The 20,631-nt window shown below is 48.5% G+C and overlaps 1 protein-coding gene across 1 annotated transcript; it reads left to right on the top strand.

Annotated features, from left to right (window-relative positions):
* Positions 1-10,915: 10,915 nt before the first annotated feature.
* Positions 10,916-19,512, top strand: S100A11 (S100 calcium binding protein A11). Its single transcript, XM_033136307.1, has 3 exons — positions 10,916-11,063; positions 16,819-16,977; positions 19,170-19,512. Exons 1-3 carry the CDS (start codon positions 11,061-11,063, stop codon positions 19,335-19,337), a joined length of 330 nt encoding a protein of 109 aa, XP_032992198.1. The 5' UTR covers positions 10,916-11,060; the 3' UTR covers positions 19,338-19,512.
* The last annotated feature ends 1,119 nt before the right edge of the window (positions 19,513-20,631 follow it).

Genomic DNA, 20,631 nt, shown 5'->3' with positions numbered 1-20,631 from the left:
GCATGCTACCATATATGTACGCTGAGCATCCCTACTTGAAAAGCATAGTGGTTCATGGCTTACACTTCTGTCTTACAGCGCAATCTTACTCGTGTTTACTCTGACGTAAGCCCTACTACATTCAGCAGAGCCAACTCAGATTATGTATGCTTTGAAACATCAGGATGGACTGGGTCCTGGCATAAACAAATGTTCTAAATTAAGGACCTAGACTACCTGTAATTGGGACTGTGCTTAATTTTTGCCCGCAAAAACCTGAGGGGCAAAAAAAAGAGACACACCAACACCCCTTCTTTATCTTTGTTTGCAGAGGTGTTTGTCCCAGGTCACATCTGTTTCTGTTGATAATCTGCTGCCTCGGTGCCATTTAAGTTTTTAAAAATGGTGTTCCTCCTGAGGTGACCCCAGTCAGCATCATTCATGTGGTCAAACAAGGGCCAAGTCAGTACCAGTACCCCACATGCATCATTCCCAAAGTTCTCCCAGCCAATCAGGGACCATGCAGGCACCCACACGCATCATTGATCCTAGCCAATCAGGGATCATGTAAGCACAATGGAATTTTGCTTTTCTCCTTCAGAGCTAACGCTTGTACTCCTCTGCAGATTTACGAAAATCGAATAATCACTCAATAATCACGACTGAAACATATATGATTAATCTGCTAACGTTGATTGAATCGGGTGGCAGCCCGACTCTTTTCCTGCTTCTGCCAAGGGGATAGTGATTGTGGCTTCAGAGGGACTGTGATTAAATGGCTCTGCCTCTTAGATTCTGCCCCCTTCGGACGCAACACCCCTCCTTCGGCAGCTGGATGAACAACAGAAGCCTTGGCTCTGACCTCCTTTGCAAGGGGGTTGAGTTTGAATGCTATAGGGGCACGAAGGCAGGGCTTGCAGCTATAGATCTTCTGTATTATGCGATGTTTCACAATAAACGGCTCTAGAATGAAAGCATTGACTCCTCTGTTTCATTCTCTCTTTTTCAACTTAGATGGTCAAGGGGGTGGAGCGACCCCCCTTTGAGGAAAGGTTGCAATGTAGGACCTTTCTGTGCTCTTGAGTGCAGGATCATGAACACAAAGAGGCAAAACACCATGCAGGATACAACAGGTTTATTTTGGATTGCATATGCAAGGCAAAAGGTGCAGGGCAATAATTCGCCAACTGCACACCTAGGAACTGGTGTGCACATCCTTTTATACATGACTATAGGAATTCGAAACTTATTCATAATTAGATCACATGTTTTACGAGAATTCACGTGTTTTCTGGGAAATCGACCTTCAAGCCTCCCCCAGAGCCCACCTTCTTGTCCATCACATAAGAATGTGAAGGGGGTTTCCTGGCAAGCCTCCTACAAGTTGGCAACACAGAAATCATTTTATGTGTGTGTCTGGCTTATGAGCACAAAGATCCACTATTGTTTGTTCAAGGTTTAGCGCTCAGGTCTATTTATATTTGCACCTGTGCTTACCAGTCAGCAAGAAAGCAAGAAAGCATGACTTCAGTTAACTAGCAAGAAACTTCTGGAGACCATTCAGGGTATGAGCAAAACATTGCACCAAGCAGGGAATACAAGAGCATAGCAAAGGGACATACTAACGTAATTAAAATACCCTAACGAACTTCAATGGAATATCTAGCCTGATGCTTACAATATGATTTGGCTAATACTGAATATAAAGCTAACTTAAAATATGAAGCTTAATACATCGGGCAGAAAGAGAAATCTCTTTCCCTTCTTGTCAGAGTGTCCAGTCTATTTTTGACTCATTAAACTAGCTGCATTGTTCTCTGTCTCAACCTCCCTTCAGACAGAGTGCATTCGCCTTATCTTAACCTTGAGACATTTGGCAGATGTTTCTGCACTGCAAGTGAGGGGCCTCTTGTCTTGCTGACTTAACAATACGCCAATTTAGGAACTGCTTTTACAGATCGAGGTATACAGAGAAAACTTAACATCCAAGAAAGCATAATGAAAAGAGCTTAGAAAATATACTAGAAAATAAAACTCTTTTCCTTCAGCAACACTTCAGACTTTTTAGTTTAGAGAAAAGGCAAGTAAAGAGGAGATATTGCATAAGGTTTTTTTGTTTTAAAAAATGCACTGCATGGAGAAAGTGGACAGAGAAATGTTTTTCTCCTGCTAGAACTTGTGGGGATCCAGTGAAGCTGAATGTTGGGGGATTCAGGAGAGATCAGAGAAAGTCCTTCTTTGTGGAGCATATAGTCAGTCAGTCAGTCAGTTTTATTACGGCAAAAGCCAGCAGCACAGAAAATCATAAATCCAAACAGAGAAAAATCGGCAACAACATCACCAGAGATAAAACAATTACACAAAGGAGCTTTACAGTGTGTTATTCAATACAAGAGATTTACGCTTCTCAATAGTGCAGAATTGAGCCACATCATATGATACTAGACTTGAAGAATCCTTCAGAAGATATTTTCGTAAAATTTCAGGGAAGGATTCCAAATAGTGTTGTAAGGGTGTAAACTTTGTTAAAAGGGGTAAAATAAATCGAGCACGTTCTTCACTATAGAATTCGCAAAATAAAAGGATGTGAGTAACGGATTCTACCTTGTTAGACATGCAGGGGCAGAGACACGCATGCATTGGGACCTTCCTAAATTTGCCATACAGCACTGCTGAAGGCATTGTCTCGAAACGGGCTCTAGAGGAGGCCCATCTATAGGCTTCGTTAGTGATATTAGTTAAATAAGGGGCTGCTGCAAAGTTAGGCCAAGATTTTAAACATCTATACTTCTCTGGGAGTAAGGCAACTTCTTGTTGTAATTCGACATCATGAAGTCTCTGAGTAATAGTAATTTTTGCCTTATTTAAAGTTCCGTTAAGAAGATATTCTCGGTTCTGGCCAATTTGTTTGATCTTATTAGTTATTTGCATAAGCCAGGGGGGATAGGGGACTGTGGCCAGGAAGTGAGGTAACAATCCCTTTGGGTTGTAATGGATTTTCAACCAGAGGGATATTGCTTGTTCCCATACCTTTAATTCCACTCTGGGGGGTCCTGCCTCTTGCCTTAACACTGAATTAGGTGTACTCTTTGGGGTACCAAATAAAGATCTTAAGAATTTTGATTGTACGATTTCGAGGATCTTGAAATTAGCAGAAAGGTTAATTTGAGAGCCATACAAGAGTTGGGCTAGAGGTTTTGCCTGGAAGACTTTTAGGGCCATCGGGAGGAAGCCGGCGCCTTTCCTTCTGAAAAATTAAACATATAGTTAAACCAAGGAACTCACTGCCTCAGGAAGCTGTGACTGCCACCAACCTGGCCGGCTTGAGAAGAGGCTGTCTTGGCTGCCCAAGGCAAGGGGCTTCTTTTTAAAATGAGATTCAGAAGCAATGCAAAATACACAAGTGAGTGAGATTATTTTATTCTAAAACAGCAAGCAACGTACAGTGGCACCTTGGTTTCCGAACGTCTCCATTGACGAACATTTCGGTTTTCCAACACCGTAAACCCGGAAGTAAATGCTTCGGTTTTCGAACACACCTTGGAAGTCAAACATGCCACGCAGCTTTGGCTGACGGCAAGATCCTGAGGCCTAGCTGTCAGCTATTGAGTTTTCGGTTTTCTAACATTTCAGAACTCAAACGGTCTTCCGGAACGGATTACATTCAAAAACCGTGGTGCCGCTGTATACATACCAAGAAAGCATTTCAATCTGCCGTGTGGAAGCGCTCAAGAAGCGGAGAAGCGACTCCCCCAGGTAGCCCCAGTTTGCACAGCTCTGCGGCCGATCAGTCTGTGCACAAGCTTCAAACTCTCTGGTTTTATAGATAGCCTGTGTGGCTTCCAAGACTGGCTATGTGCAGATCATCCACTAGCCACTCCTTCCCAATGCCTCACTTTCTCAAAACAATGTCCAACATCATAAATAATTTTATTATTTATACCCACCCAACTGGCTGGGTTTCCCCAGCCACTCTGGGCAGCTTACAGCACATTAAAAAATTCTAAAACGGGACTTCCGGCGGCGACGCCATCGCCGGGTGGTCGAAGGCTGCTTCGGGTCTGAAGCGCCTTGTCCATCCCGGGGGTTAGGAGCCGCGCTACCGCAGCGCGCGGCTCCGGTTGGGGTGCGGGAAGAGCGTCCCGCACCCTGGGCTCCCCGGCTGCGCCCGCGGAGGCTCCGAACCCTTCCCCTGCCCCCCTGTAAAGGGGGAGTGGGGGTGAAGGGACAACGGAGCCGGGCTTACGGGGATATGCCCCAACCGGGATGCAAATGCGGCGGCAAAGCCCGCGGTGAGCGTCTAAGTTCTACCTGTGAAGAATGGAGCTAAAGGAACCCGGTGGTCGTGAGTAAACAATCTTGCCAGAAATCGTGTTTTTGGAACGATCCGGGGGGAAGGAGAAAGGCAGCCTGCCTCCCTCCCTTCGAGCCTAAGAATTTAACCAATTTGAGGGATTGCTGCCACAGAACTGGTTATAAAGTATCTAAAATCGATACATGAGACTGGCAAACTTTTTTCTTGGGAAGCTAACTAGCGGAAAATATCTCTATTTAAAGTTGCGGTGTTTGTGCTCCAGCTTAGGAAAATGGCGACGAACAAAGAGACAGGGGAAGAAATATGATACCCACTTCCTCCTCCTCTGCCAGTATGCTGGGTTTCGTCCTTGAACTGGTATTGAACTCTGGACTAACAGATGAACAAAGGCTCACTGCCTTGAAGGTGGAACTACTTTACAGAAAAGTTAAAGTCTTGTGTGGGGGTCTGAAATGGAACCAACTGCCCACAGAGGAGGCTAACAAAACTTTTGACACTTTGGAAGAAAATCTTGTCAAAGAGCTGAGAGGATGGATGGAAAGATGGGAAGAAATGAATGAGCTACTTCGGAGAAGAAATTCGCTTGTTGGGGGTGGCAGCCCCAAGGCGATGTCAAGATTTGCTATATCCAGTCCCCGAGGTGTGAGCTCGGGGGCCAGGGACAGAGAATTAAGGTATTTACAAGAAGAAAAGGAATGCTACAAAGAACCGGAGAAGCTGAGAGAGGGAGAGTTGGATACCTCGGAGCTCGTGGCAAGGAGAGCTTTGGACTGTGCCTGGATCTGTGGACGTTGGGAGAGGGAAGTTGCATGGAAGTTCAGTGCTGATGCCACCAGGAGAAGAAGAATGGACAGAGGGGGTGTGGGGTGAAGTATTAAGTAAAATCTAAAGCAATCTGTTATGGTATTTTGAAATCGGAGGGTGAACACTGTCAACAATAGTTTGTTTTATTATTTGTTTGAACATGAAAAGAGATATTTCAAGTTTCTATGTTATTAGCAGCAGTCCAAAGGATAGAAGAGATAGATTTGATGAGGATGATTTGTGAGGATTTATGAGGATGTAGTATAAATAAAGTCAATTTAAGTGGTTTAAGTTTATAGATTAAGACGATTAAGATTAAGATGAAGATTAAGATGAATGTTTTATTTTATATATATAATTAAGTTTAATTTTTTAAATGAAGAGGTTAAAAAGTAGATTATGGATATAAACTCGAAGGTGAAAAGGCAGGGGAAGTCAACTGTCAAGATTGGGAAAAGGAATTTTTTTTTTTTTTTGAGATGTCTAATTAAGAAGAAAAATCATGGCAATTTTTGTATTAGATGTGTAATTGTATTTGTTTTGTATGTGTATAAATGTAGGTGTGGTTAAGGTTGTATGTTGTTATAAGTAAAAATGTCAATAAATTCTTATAAAAAAAATAAAAATAAAAAATTCTAAAACATCAGACATTAAAATTTTCCTGAGTTGCCTTCAGGTGTCTTCTGAAAGTCAGATAGTTGTTTATTTCCTTGACGTCTGGTGGGAGGGCATTTCATCCATAAAAGCAATTATAACTTCTTCTTTTAAAAAAACGCTTTACAAAGGTATCATCCTACGCAAGAACAATTTCAAATCCAATGCAGATATGGGCAAGAAACGAGAAATCCACCTGAAAGGATAATAGGGGAAAGGAGCCGGTAGAGATGGCTATTCTCGGCCACCAGGTGGAGTCAGAAAGTCAACAATCTGACAGCTGGTTACTGTATTTTTCCGGTGTATAAGACTAGGTTATTTTCTTGAAAAATTAAGCTTAAAAATTGGGGTTGTCTTAATACATGGGGGCAATTCCCCCCACCCCCCATCTTCTCAATTTGGAGTCCCAAAAAAGAGGAGGCATAGACGGAAAAATACGGTAATTGCCTCCGGGAAGACGATGATTCACAGCATGAGTCACTGGAAAGTTTGCACAGGGATTTTGTGAAGTTTATTGATTTCTCCCCCTTCATTCTTGCTGGGACTTGCCCTCGTGGAACGGAGAATTAAAAAAAAAAAAATGCACAAGAGAACAGCCTAGCGCACACACACAATTGCACACTCCTGGGTGTGTAGCTTGACTTTTCCTTCATGCTGCAATTGGTCTCCCTGCTGCTTCTTCCACCAACTCCCTGGCATTGTTCTGAAACCAAGCCATTGTTTCCTCCCAGTCGCCAGGCACTCCCTCGTTTTCCCCACGATGTTTTTTTGGAATCTGCCCAGGTATCCCAGGTGCAGAGACTTGTTTTTCTTTTGTTTTGTTTCCCTACAGGAACACAGGATACTGAAATATTGGTCCATCTCGGCCTACGCTGCCCAGACTCTGACTGGCAGCTCTCCACGGGGTTTCAGGCAGAGCCTCGCCCCAACTCCGCCAGTTGAGTCTGGGACCTTCTACATGCAGAGCACGGGATCTCAGGCTGAACTGCGGCCCTTCCCCTGAAAATAAATCCAGTTTCCAGTTCTCATTGTCCTTAAGAAGGGCTGGTTTAAAGGAGAAGTGGCTTCACACTGGTTCGATTCAATATCTGTATTAAACCACATTAATATCTGGATCTGGCTCACAATAATCGTAATAGCATTTTTTTAAAAAGTTGCAATTGCTATCGTATGAAACACAGCAGAACACAAATAAAGCAAAGAACAAACCCATCAGAACAATCGATATTCAATGAAGTCAGACAATTGGCCCACCTAGTTCAATACTGTCTACACAGACAGGCAGCGGCTCTCTGGGATTTCAGATGGCGCATCTCCAGCCCTACATCGAAGGTTGAGCTAAAAGAAAAATGTCTGAAATTTTCCCAGGGCAGTGAGAATTTTCCACTCTTTTTCCCCCTTTTTTATAAATAATTTTGATAAAATTTTACATAATTTTATCATCACAATGTCATATCACATAACAGAAAAATACAATTCCCATTTGCCCCCCCCCCACTGCCCACAACTTCCCTCAACTTCCTCTTCTGGCTTTGTACATATTGATTTCTCCTGCTTGTTTTGTTATTCTTAATTCTTATTATCCTCTTGTTATTTGAACATCGTTGTATATATTTTTCTGTGTCTATTTTGGCAGTTGTGTTTAATCAAAACCTGCTAGTGAGTCCATTTCATTACATTGTTTCTGTAAGTATAACATAGAGGTTCTCCGTTTAGAGAACGTTATGGGGCTTTTGAATTTCACCAGGGCCTCTTTCATCATTTCTTCTGAAATTTGCAAGACTCTTGCCCTGGGAGGAACAGCGTCACAACCACAAGATCTTCTGTCTGGGCACATTGCAGGGTAAGAAATCTTAGCAGGACCTCTGCAAAGTGACCAAATCCCAAAAAGTCACGGGGAGGGCAAAGACTTCCCGCTAGTTGACGCCTACCAGATATCGACTCTTGGTTGTTGTTTTTTAAGGTCTTCCTTACAAACAGCCTGTAAAAGCAGAATATTGTTGTTGTTGTTGTTGTTGTTCAGTCGTTCAGTCGTGTCCGCCTCTTCGTGACCCCGTGGACCAGAGCACGCCAGGCACTCCTGTCTCCCACTGCCTCCCGCAGTGGCCAGATCAGGGCGAGAGAGGTAGGGGGCCAACTGTTTAATACGGCGGAGATGGAAAAATGCCACCTTTGCTGTAGCTGTAACCTGCGCCTCCATAGAAAGTGAGGCGTCAAAGGTTACACCCAAACTCCTGACAGAAGGCGCTGGCACTAATTGCACCCCTGCAAGAGATGGGAGTTGGCCTCCGAACCCCATGTCGTCTCGACCCAGCCAGAGGACCTCTGTCTTCGAAGGGTTTAACTTCAACCGGCTCCCACGCATCCGTCCAGCCACAGCCTCCAAGCACATGGTCAGTGTGTCCGGGACCGAGTCAGGGCGGCCTTCCATCAGTAGATAAAGCTGGGTGTCATCAGCATATTGATGACAACCCAGCCCGAAACTCCGGACAATCTGGGCAAGAGGGCGCATAAAGATATTAAAAAGCATCGGGGAAAGGATTGCGCCCTGCGGAACTCCACACACCAAGGAGTGTCACGGCGACAACTCCCTCCCTAGCACCACTCTCTGTCCCCGACCTGAGATATACCCTGCACGTGGAACCTTACAAAAGGACAATATGAGTGGACGCTCCGTGCCCTTACCACGGCAAAGATACTGATGCTGATAAATTGGGAAAATAAAAATTCGGCTGCCTTCTGTGATTGGATTGAAGACTTATACAAACTTGCAACATACGAATAACTTGCATATAAACACAGACAAATTCAATGATATTTGGAATCCATTCTTAGAAAGACTGTAAACAGGTTAAGTTCTGGTGAAGTACAATAACAACCTTGTAAAATATACAGTTTTGGGGGTTTTTCCCCCTCCCCCCCTTTATTTTCCCTTCTACAGGGGTTCTGTTTCTCTTCTTCTTTTTCTCTCTTTTATTTACGCCTCGCCATGTTTAGTGCACATACGTGTTTAATGATGCACTTTTTGAATTTTTTTTTTAAAAGTAACACCTTTTAAATAAATGGCCACACACTAAAGATAAAGACAAAACAATAAAGAATTCTGATTCACACCCAAGTCCTTCTCTGGAAGAAAGGTGGGCTATAGATGAGAATGGAAGAAATTGCTACCCATCACAATGGGAACACTCATTGACTGCCCGTTCCGCTGATCTTCACAATGATAAGGAATGGAATACACACACACACACACACACACACACACACAGCCATATGACCCATGATGCTCAGTAGACCCTGAATGTTGGGTATCTGACTGAAAAGGGGGGAAATGGGGAGAGGGAAACTGGAGAGGGGAGAGAGGGGAGAGAGGGGAAAGCCCTGCTTGGAAGGAATGGCTGTCCAGAAGCCTCCAGCACTTCTGATAGGCAAGAGGTTGTACTGCAACTTTTTGTTTCGGCGCACATCTTTTTCTTTTTTTGGCAACATAATAAGGAACTGGCTATTGCAGAATGCGTGAACACAGCAGAGGCGACCAAGAGCCTTTGGCAACGGGTAATAAAAGTGGAGATGGGGAAACTGTTCTTGGTCTGATGACAGGAGGAGTCCAGTTACTCAAGAGGAATGTCCTCTTTCGCCTGCAAAATACTGAAGCTCTGTCTCCTTCGATCCTCTCCAGCCCTTAGCTAAAACTGGAGTTTGAGGGCCGCTGAGAGATTGGGACGGTGTCTCAATGTCGCTTTGACATTGCCTCTAAACTGCTGGGCTGGCTTGCCACCTATTCAGCCTGTGAATCGGGGCCCTTTGGTCTGATCCAGCTGCTACCAGCGGTAGCCAAACTCGGCCCTCCAGATGTTTTGAGACTACAACTCCCATCATCCCTAGCTAGCAGAACCAGTGGTCAGACATGATGGGAGCTGTAGTCCCAAAACTCTCCATGCGTTTTGTTGATATAGCAGTTGTCTCAAGGTCACCTGGCCAGCTTTTTACAAACCACTTTGAGGTGTGTGTTTCATTGCAATCAAGCAGTGTATAAAATTTAGGAATGAATAATAAATAATATCCAAGTCAGGATTTGGACGCAGGCCTCCATTCCACACCTAGCCCAGCGCCCTAACCACTGCACCGCGCTGCCTCTGTGCCTTGGCATGACTTTATACAGTCAAGGACGTTCTCACATGAGAGCCAGTGTGGTGAAGTGGTTAGAGTGTTGGACTAGGACGTGGGAGAGACCAGGGTTCGAATCTCCACTGGCGTGACCTTGGATCAGTCTCGGCCTCACCAACCTCACAGGGTTGTTGTGGGGATTAAACAAGGAAGGGGAGAACCATGTGCCTGAGCTCCTTGGAGGTACGGCAAGACAGAAATGCAACAAGTAAATAATTTAAAACCGGCACAGGTATATTTTCAAAACCTTTATTAGCACAATTCCAATAAACTGCAAATAGCAATTTCTTGGTTCACATATCTCAAATACTGACGTTCTCAATTTATTCTTGCTTTTGCTACAATTATATTTATTTGTACCTCACTTTAAGAGCTAAAAACATATAGATGATTGTTACCAAGTAATTAAACTCTGGCAGGGTTTAAAAAACAACAACGCAGCATCGACGGGTAGACATTTTGGTTTCATCTATTTTAATTTAAAAAAAAACAACAACAACAACAACGTAATTTTATTAATCTAGATTTCCAAGACAGCCTAAAAAAGAGAACCATAAAACAAATATAAAAGATCAAAAACATCGGAGCTGACTTTGAATATCTAAAGGGTTGTCACTTGGAAAATATTTTGATCAAGCCGGACGGAGGCTACAGCTGAGAAGTTGCATCTCAGAGTCCCGTCCCCCCCCCCAAAAAAAAAACCTCTGAGAAAAGGGGAGCCTTGCCTGTTGGATTCCTGCCTGCTTGCACAGCGCAGCAACCAGAAAATTTATATATACAGAAAGAGGGAAGGAGGAAGGGGGGGAGAGATAACAGGGAAGCCAAGAGAAACAAACTTTTTCTCTGCCTCCCCCCTCCGCCTCACATTCCTGAGCGAAAAGGGGTAGGTGGCGCTTGTATGCTCTCCAAACAGGCAAGTCTGGCTTTGTCATTTCAAAGCAATTGCTCAAGCGAGGAGGGGAAGGGGGGGGGCGTCTCTTTAACAGGAGGGGAGCAGGGCGTCGGCCGGGAGGGGTGGGGCCACAGAGCCACCCGTTGCGCATCAAATCCCTCGCTCAGAGCTAGCTTTCCAACCCAGCAGCCAGCCAGCCAGCCAGCCAAGTCTCTGCGTCCTGTCGACTGACACTCTTTCTCCAGCGCTATGGTAAGTTGACGCCCTGACGCTTGGCACTCCTGCAAGAGGGCACCGGGATTTATGCGCCGCGGTGCGCAGGGACAGGGGGAGGGAGAACTCTCTCTAACGAGACAGCAGGCCCGGAAAGTTTAGTTTCCGTTTGGTGGGAAGGCAAAGCGGGGAGTGGAAAGGGCTTGGGGGGGGGGGGGAGAGAGGAGCCAGGCCAGAGGTGAGCTCATGCTCTCCGGCAGAGGCTCCTGGAAGACACGCATGGCACATAGCTCAACCCTGCGGGCCCCAATTCTAGTTTTCCTTGCTCGTTCGTGTTTGTCGCATGGAAGACGCCGCTCGTTCCCTGCAGCCAACATTTCAATTGGGAAGGGAAGGCGCATGGCGGCGCATAGCTATGCGCCAGAGAGCCATGCATGGCCATGGTGTTTTTCTAGAAAATGAGCTGCCTAGATGTCACCGTGAACACCTCCCTCGTTCTCTTATAATGGCAATGGCCCCCGCCTGAGAGGTGCCGGAACGGAGTTCCAGTGAGCTGGGGGGGGGGGAGCTCTGATGTTTGGAGAGAGGTGCGCCTCCCTTACACTTTGAAACATGGCGAGCACGCCTGACGTCTGAGATGCATGTCTTCCCTCTAAGGGCTTCCTTGAGGGTCTTCAGGCCACAGATAGGGGATTTGGCTTCATCCCACCATAACCACTCAAGAGTAGGACTCAAAAACTGGCCTAATATCAGGAGAAGGGCTTTTCATAAGAAGAAAAGACCTCTGGAATCGTTCCCGGTTAGTTTCAGTTGTGTTCAAAGGAGACCTAGGTAAGGGCGTGGCTGCATTCGCCACCTTGAGACATGCACACACCCATCGCGCACAGCACAGCAGCTTGTGTGCCTCTATGCGCCGTAGAAGACAATGCGCATTTTGAGGCCAGCAAAGCGCCATAGATCCCAGGTCAGGGAGGCATCAGCATGTAGCAGGATTCCCACTCTGGCAGTCGTTCAACAGGTGAAGCTTTCGTTTCTTGCGTGCGTGCACAGCAAGGCCTGTTGGGTTTCTGCCTGCCATGTAGCATGGGCACCTTTACCACGAAGGAGAGGGCGGCAATCCGCCATTTAATCTGTGCAACGAGAGATATTCAACAGGTACAGCCTGCCCCGGTGCTGTTTCCGCCTTACTGTTAAAAGCTTCACCTGTTGAGCCTCTCCCAAGGTGGATCTCCCACACCAACGCACTGAGCTGTCTGTCTCTTGCTTTGGTGCACATGTGCCGGGAGTGTGCCGCATTTCAGTTTTCTACCTCGAACAAGTTCTTATTGGAACATGCAGGAGAAGGCCAAGCCTCCTTTCAGCGGTCTGCTGTTGCTGTAGCCAAAAAGTTAAATAAATAAAATTGCCCAATTGGCAAGAGCTGTTGCGCCAGGCACCGTAACGCCATGGATCTATTCCCGACTCCTTCTGGGCCCCAAACAGGACCAGCCCAGAGCATTTAAGGTTCCCAACCCTAATCTGCGGGTTGCCATCTGATTGGATTTTATTCCAATCCTGATCTGATTTTAGGATTTATTTTAATTGATTGCCTGGTTTTTTGTTAATGTGTTGTACACTTGATGTTAGCTGCTCTGAGCCCGATTTTGGCCGGGGAGGGCGGGGTATAAATAAAAAAATATTATTATTATTATTATTCCGAAGGGGGTGGCAATTTTGCACCCAAGTGAAACCATGCTCTCTCCACCTTCAGAGTCAGGAAGCCTCTCGATACCAGTTGCTGTGACTCCCAAGTGGGGAGGGTTGCTGTTGCCCCCCGGATCCTGCTTTCAGGCTCCCCGCTGGGGTGTCTGGTTGGCCACTGTGAGGATAGGATGCTGGATTAGACCGGATCTGGAAGCCGGGCTTTTCTGATGTTCTTATGGAACCTCCAGGTCCACAGGCAGTCTATCTGGGATTCCTATAGTGTATTTGGCCACTGCCAGAAGCAAGGTGCTGGACCAAATGGGCCCCTTTGGGGCCTGATCCAATTTCAGGGCTCTTCTTGTGATCTTAGCCTGCTGTTCTCTCCCCCAACCCTCGCTCGAGCCACCAGGATATTGGACTACGGAAGCGCCGAGAGGAGCTGGCAGCTTTCCTCTTGGTCTCCGACCTTCAGCTGAAAAAGCCCCGTTTATTTTAGCTACGTGCGTTTCCTGGGAACGGGACTTAGGAGACAATAGCGGCTGGAAGAATGAGGAAGAGTTGCTTGTTCGTCATACTTCCCTTTCAAACATGCTTCCCCCCCCCCCATGGTGCCAGCTGTTCCTGCCCTCTGCATGGCTCATCCGAGGGGTTGCCAACTTCTACTTCCTCGCAACGTAGCTGCGCTTCCGACAGGCAGAAACCCAACAGGCTGGAAAGTTCCTTACCTGGCAGGGAAAGACCTAGAGCCCTGAATCCATGAGGAATTGTCCTTTCCCCTATCCTGTTTAAAGAATCGCAGAACTTTAAGAGTTCGAAGGGACCCGAAGTGAAGGAACCGCAACTGAGGAGTCCCTATTCATTTCCTCGCGACACCCCTAGTCATATATTAGCAACTGCAGAAATTCCACAGCTCAGGGAATAGAGCCTCTCTCTTGCATGCAGAAGGACCCAAGTAGGGCTGGGAATCTCCCTTGTCTGAAACCCTGGAATGATGCTGCCAGCCAGTGTAGACAGTATCAAGCTAGATGGGCCAATGGCCTGACTCAGCATAAGGCAGCTTCCTACATCCCTTGCAAAAAAAACAAACAAACTTGGACATCTTAAATGCCCCTCCTTCAAAACCCTTTTACCTGGAAACATGAGGACTGGAATCTTACTTTAATTTGGGGGGAAGAGGCATATCTAAGGCTGACACTTTGCATGCAGAAGGTCCCTGGTTTGACCCCCAGGTGCCTACCCCCTGCCCAAAACCCTAGAAAGCAGCTGCCGGTCAGTGCCGAGAAGACTGAGCTAGGCAGATCTCGACGGCCTGACTCAGTATGTTCTGCCTTCCAGGTTTTCGTCACACAAGGGCAAAAAAATGGCTAGGCTGGAAAGGAGGCCCAAGGGATCATTTGCCTCCTTCTCCTCCCCTCCCCACCCCCCAGACGCAACCCGCAAATTTCATCCGGGCACGCCCAAGCTTCCCCTCCGCCCACCCGGTCCGCTCATTCCTCTGCTCTGAGCAAACAGGCCGTTTCACACAGTCTTTCTTGGCAGGGCAGAGTCACCGCGGGAGCAGTTCCCAAAAATGACTCATCACCCATGACCCCCCACCCCACCCCACCCTATCTCTGCCCCAGGGCTTCTCTCTCTCTCACACACACACACACACACACACTCAGAGGCTGCCAGGACACATAAGGCCACTAGAGGGTGGAATGAGGGCACCTTGTTTTTCTTCGGATTTGATCTCTGTGTAACCGTTCCACCTTTGTCCTCCCAGGGGCGGGGGGGGGGGGACACGCACGGTTCTCTCCATCCCCATTTCATCCTCACAACAACCTGGTGAGGTAGGTTAGGCTGAGAGACAGAGACGGGCCTCAGGGTCAATGGCCGAGCGAGAATCTGAACCCTGCTCTGCCAAAAGTCCTGTTTGGAGGCAGGAAGGCTTCCCAGTTGCTGGGAACCACGGGTGGAAAGAGGGCTAAGGTCCTGGCAGATTAGGTGCCCCCCACCGCCTTTAGCCTGATCCAGCCAGGGTTTTCCGGTGTCCTTATGGAACCTCCAGGTCTAGAAGCAGTCTATCCAGAGACCTATGTTCTCGGGGGTATGTGGCCACGGCAAGGACAGGATGCTAGACTAGGCAGGCCATTGGCCTAGCCTTCTGATGTTCTTCATTAAAACTTGACATGAGTCAACAGTGTGATGCAGCGGCTAAAAAAGCCAATGCAATTCTGGGCTGCATCAATAGGAGTATAGCATCTAGATCAAGGGAAGTAATAGTACCACTGTATTCCGCTCTGGTCAGACCTCACCTGGAATACTGTGTCCAGTTCTGGGCACCACAGTTCCAGAAGGATACTGACAAGCTGGAAGGTGTCCAGAGGAGGGCAACCAAAATGGTCCAAGGCCTGGAAACGATGCCTTATGAGGAACGGCTTAGGGAGCTGGGTATGTTTAGCCTGGAGAAGAGAAGGTTAAGGGGTGATATGATAGCCATGTTCAAATATATCAAAGGATGTCATATAGAGGAGGGAGAAAGGTTGTTTTCTGCTGCTCCAGAGAAGCAGACACGGGGCAATGGATTCAAACTACAAGAAAGAAGATTCCACCTAAACATTAGGAAGAACTTCCTGACAGTAAGAGCTGTTCCGAACAGTGGGATTTGCTGCCAAGGAGTGTGGTGGAGTCTCCTTCTTTGAAGGTCTTTAAGCGGAGGCTTGACAGCCATCTGTCAGGAATGCTTTGATGGTGTTTCCTGCTTGGCAGGGGGTTGGACTGGATGGCCCTTGGGGTCTCTTCCAACTCTAGGATTCTATGATTCTATGAATCTATGATTCTAACTTCAGATTTACAAATGATTCGAATCCAATGCAAACACAGATTATGGGTTGTGGGGGGGGGGAGCTGCTTCCAGATGTTCCTTTTATTATGCATTAAAGATAACAATATCGGGATGGTTATCCGCAAACCTGTTTTCAATACCATTTGCGGCTGCAAAATTGTACACACAGAGAAGTTCATGCCCAATACGAATTACCCATATCTTTTTATAATACAATGGAACCTTGGTTGTCAAATGGCTTGGCTCCCAAACAAATCGGCTCCTGGACACCGCAAACCCAGAAATATGTGTCCCGGTTTGCGAACACTTTTTGGAAGCCGAACGTCCGACACAGATTCCACTTGAGTGCAGGAAGCTCCTGCAGCCAATCGGAAGCCACACCCTTGTTTTTGAACAGTTTTGGGAGTCAAATGGACTCCTGGAATGGAGTAAGTTCGAGAACCAAGGTACCACTGTACGGCAGAATAAAAGAAATACTTTTAAAATCTAATCTAACAAGAAAAAAGAGCAAAAGAAAGGAAAAAGGAAAGAAAACAGAAAAAGATTTTAAAAATATTTCTGATTCTGTGCCTAGCAGCTAAATATAGTATTCACAGATTAACATCCAACTATTCTAAAAATAAATTAAGTTCCTACTTCGTTTCTGATCAGCTCATGGCCCATGGTTTCCTGCTGAAATCCTTTAACTTGTTCATCCACAGATATTTTGTGTGTGTGTTCTATGTTTGCTGCGCTATAGCCCCTCCAGGCAGCAATTACGTGTTACAGCGCTGGGTGAGCCTTGCAGAACATCTAATAAAGCATAATAAACACTATCGTTGCATCAGTGGCAGAATACACACACATGGAAAAGCCAGCCACCAGTCTACAGGAGCTCTGGCGGCGGAGGCTGCTCTCATTAGGGTAAATGGGGAACAACTGCCCGACAGCAGCCCCCGTCTGCCCCCATCTGCCGGCCTTCTTACTTACAGCCAGCCCAGGGAGCGGCCCTGCCTGTCTGCTTCCTCCTCCTTATCCTTGATATTGCTGTTGTCGAACTCATCAGAGAGGAGGAGCAGGAGGACAAAGCTAGAATTAGTGGTCACCGCTCTCTGGCGCCCCCTACTGCCGGGCTCCCCGCCTTCTACCCTACCAGCTTCAACAGTCACCAGACAACCAAACTGCGGGGAAACCCCCAGTTAAAAAAGTTTACTTGGAAAAGGTTACGGGTTGCTCTGGAGCATTAAGTAATTGCAACCGTGAAAGAAAGGCTGTTAAATACAAATCGCTCTCTCGTTCCTGCAGTCGTCCAAGTATCCCGTCGGTCCCACGGAAACAGAGCGCTGCATCGAGTCGCTCCTCGCCGTTTTCCAGCGCTATGCTGGCCGGGATGGCAACGCCTGTTCACTGTCCAAAAGAGAGTTCCTGACCTTCATGAACACCGAGCTGGCGAGTTTCAGCAAGGTATGGTTTCTAAAGGTTCTGGAGCTGTGAAGGTTGGTCTCTTTGGGTGAATGGGGCATTGCCAGGGGCGTCGCAGGGGGGCGGAGGGGGTGGGGGGCCCCGGGCAGCGCCCCTGCTAGGGGTGACACACACGGGGGGGCGGACCCGCCCACTGGGCTTTTAAACAACTTTTTAAACTTTTTTTAAAAATTCTTTTTAGGCTATTTTTGGCACTGCCGGGGTGGAGCCGCAGGGGCAGCCAGCGAGGAGGGGTGTCACCCCCCCCTCGCTGGCCGCCCCTGCAGCTCCGCCCCAGCAGCGCCGAAAATAGCCCCCCCCCGTCCAGCGGCGCAGCTCGGCATGGAGGCAAGTGGCGGGCCAGCCAGGTGGGGTGCCACCCCCTCCTGGCTGGCCCACCCCTTGCCTCTTTGCCGAGCTCCGCTGCTAGCTGGCTTGCGGAGCCGGGGCATGGAGAGGGGCCGTCCCCCTCCCTGCCCCGACTTGCACTCCACCAAGGGAGCCTGGGCGGCGGATTCGGGAGTCTTTGCAGCCCTCAAAGACTCCCGAATCCGCCTCCCAGCACCCCTTCGTGCAGCAGCTACTCATGCAGGCACAAGCAGCCGCAGCACGAAGGGGTGCCGCCGCCGGGCGGAGGCTTCGGGAGTGTCCCGAAGCCGCCGCCCGGCACCCCCGGGAGTGGGGCATCGCGTGTGTCATGATGTCATGATGCACGCACGCACCGCAATGCCCCGCCCCCAGGGGTGCCTCTTGGCTTCCCGCCCCCGGCAGCCAAGGGGCTAAGAACGCCCCTGGGCATTGCCTCGCCAACCTCAGCCTGCCCCCAGACAACCCCCTCCTGCCTTCTGACTTATGAACAGCCCAGCGGGTGGGGCTGGCTATCAGTTTCCTCCTCCTCAGTCTCAGCGTTGACCCCTTCTAGAACTGAACAGGGAGGAGGGTGGGAGCAAAACTAGGATTTGTCTGCCATCTGTGGCACTGTGGCGCCACCTACTGCTGGGCTCCCTTACTTCCAGCCTACCAGCATCCATGGTTTGGGAAGGTGTCAAAACTTGTAAACCAATGGAGCTCCAGGTCTGTCTGCAACTTTCCCACAGCGAGAAAGTAGAAACAGGCCACAGTAAAGACAAGGAGCCAGAGAGGGAGGGAAGGTCGAGAAGCAATCCAAGAACTCAGGGGGGACACACACCAAAAATAACTGAGGATGCAGGAATACTCTGGAACTCAGATTGCATCGCTCAAGAAAGGCGCAGGACACGAAGGTCATTTCTACTCCCAGAGTATGAAATTCCCAGAGTGGTTAAACGATCAGTCCCTCTTCATGGGGGAACTCTGGGAACTGTAGCTCTGGGAGGGGATTTGGGGTCTCCTAACCACAGCTGTCAACTTTTCCCTTTTTTAAAGGGAAATTCCCTTATTCCGAATAGGATTCCTCGCAAGTAAAGGGAAAAGTTGACAGCTATGCTCCTAACAACTCTCAGCACCCATAACAAACTACAACTCCCAGGATTCTTTGGGGGGAGCCATGACTGTTTATCGTAGCATCGCGTGTGGGTGTGCATAGCAGTGCTGTCAAGTATCCCGTTTTCCCTGGGATTCTCCCTTATTTCAAGCAGTTTCCTGCTGCTCCCCCTTATTTTTTATTTCCCTTAAATTTCCCGTTTTTAATGGAAGCAGCTCCTCCCCTGCTGGCCAGGGACTGGGTGGGAAGACCTCGCCTACTTGGAGAGAAAAGCCTCAGCCCTCAAAGCAAGTGGGAGCCGTTTCCCGTGCTTACAGGGGGGTGTATTCCTCCCCCTGCATCAGCCTCTATCCGTTGCCGCAGAGCCCCTCAGCCGGCCAATAGGGTTAGCTGGCGGGCGAAGCCTGGCTGCCTTTGAGCAGCTGCTGCTTCCTGTCCTGTTTTAATGGGATCAGACAAGAAGACGATGGGGCTCCATCGCGCGGAGCACATGGCTGCCCTCCTCTTTGCTGGCTGCCCTCCTCTTTGCTCCGCTCCGAGCCCCGAGCCCGCTTGGAGTTTACATTGCTGCTCCGCCCACTTTTGCTTCTGGCTCCGCCCACCACTGACATGTGACTGTCCCCGGGATAGGGGAGACTGCTGATCCCTTATTTTCAAATCCGAAACTTGACAGCTATGGTGCATAGCCTTATGCGGAGTGAATCCTCGTCTAAAACTCCTCCCTGCCTTTCAGAACCAGAAAGACCCAGGCGTCCTCGATCGCATGATGAAGAGGCTCGACATGAACAACGATGGACAGCTGGACTTTGGCGAGTTCTTGAACCTCATTGGCGGCCTTGCCCAGGCTTGCCACACCCAGGTGTTGGCATCCCCCACCGCTGGCGTCCCCCCGAAACCATGAAACACCCCCATTTCTTGGCCTTTCCGAACCAAGACCAATGTCTTCCCAAACATTCCAAAATCTAGCACGTCTGTGAATCCCCCCAAAACACAAGCCACATCCGACACGGAAAAGCGAGCGAACCTCTCTTCGTATATTATTTTTTTCTCAATAAAACGGATGGTTTAAACACAAAGATCTCATTGTTTTCTGTGCAAAGCACCCAGCAGGAAGCATTGGATTGCACTCTTGCCAGGGGACTTAGCCATGTGAGGCCCCTGCCCCAAAATTCTGAACTTTCCCCCTTTTTTAACAATTAAAAAATAAGTCTCTATAGTCCTTTGCATGATCAAGACAAGTGTGCAGGCAAGATTCTACTCAGCAGATAGATAAGTGGAAAGATACTGACTTTGTCCTTCCAGGATTGTCATCCCTGGTTTATTGTTTATTGTTTTCATTGCCATTATTATTTTGCAAGCTTTTTATTTTTACAGGAAAAAGGAAGTTCTCCATGCAATGCATAAAGAACGGATGAAACTCTCCGCCTCAGGAAACCACCAGTTTGTATGCCATGCCTGGCTCCAGATTCAAAGACAGTACAGTCGTATCTCAGAAGTGGAACGGAATCCGTTCCGGGAGTCTGTTCGACTTCCAAAATGCTCGGAAACCAAATCGCGGCTTCTGAGTGGCTGCAGGAAGCTCCCGCAGCCAATCAGAAGCCACAGAAGCCCCATCGGACGTTTGGGTTCCAAAAAAATGTTTGCAGATCGGAATAGTCACTTCCAGGTCTGCGGCGTTTGGGAGCCAAAACGTCCGAGTTCCAGGGCGTTTGGGATCCAAGGTACGACTGTATGGTTGTCATTCAGTCGTTCAGTCGTGTCCGACTCTTCGTGACCCCATGGACCAGAGCGGGCGCAAGTGATTTTATCCTCAAAATGCTTTGTAAACATGTACACAGCCAGGGCCATCTTGTCATAGGGGCTGGGTGGTGCAGTGCGCCAGGGCGCCGGCCCCCCAGGGGCGCCCCCATGAGCCCATCGGCATACCGGGCGCCCCCTCCCCAACCCGCCCCCGCCCCCGTGGGCGGGCGGGCAAGCTGCAAGCCGGCCGCCCTCCGGAGCCCCAGCTGGAGCGCTGGGAAGGGCACGCAAAGCCCCCCTGCCACTCCAGCGCTACACCCCTCATCCCCCGCTCGCCCACCCCCCCCTCCCGAGGGGCAGCCAGCGCGGGAGGGAGGCGGGCGGAGAGGCGGCACGCTGGGGGCGCCGAGGGATCGTCGCACCACGGCGGCCGATCCCTTTAAGACGGCCCTGTA

This window comes from Lacerta agilis, chromosome 17, assembly GCF_009819535.1.
Source record: "Lacerta agilis isolate rLacAgi1 chromosome 17, rLacAgi1.pri, whole genome shotgun sequence".
NCBI lineage: Eukaryota > Metazoa > Chordata > Lepidosauria > Squamata > Lacertidae > Lacerta > Lacerta agilis.
The sequence above is the reverse complement of the archived record's forward strand: the minus strand, read 5'-3'. Positions and strand labels throughout refer to the sequence as shown.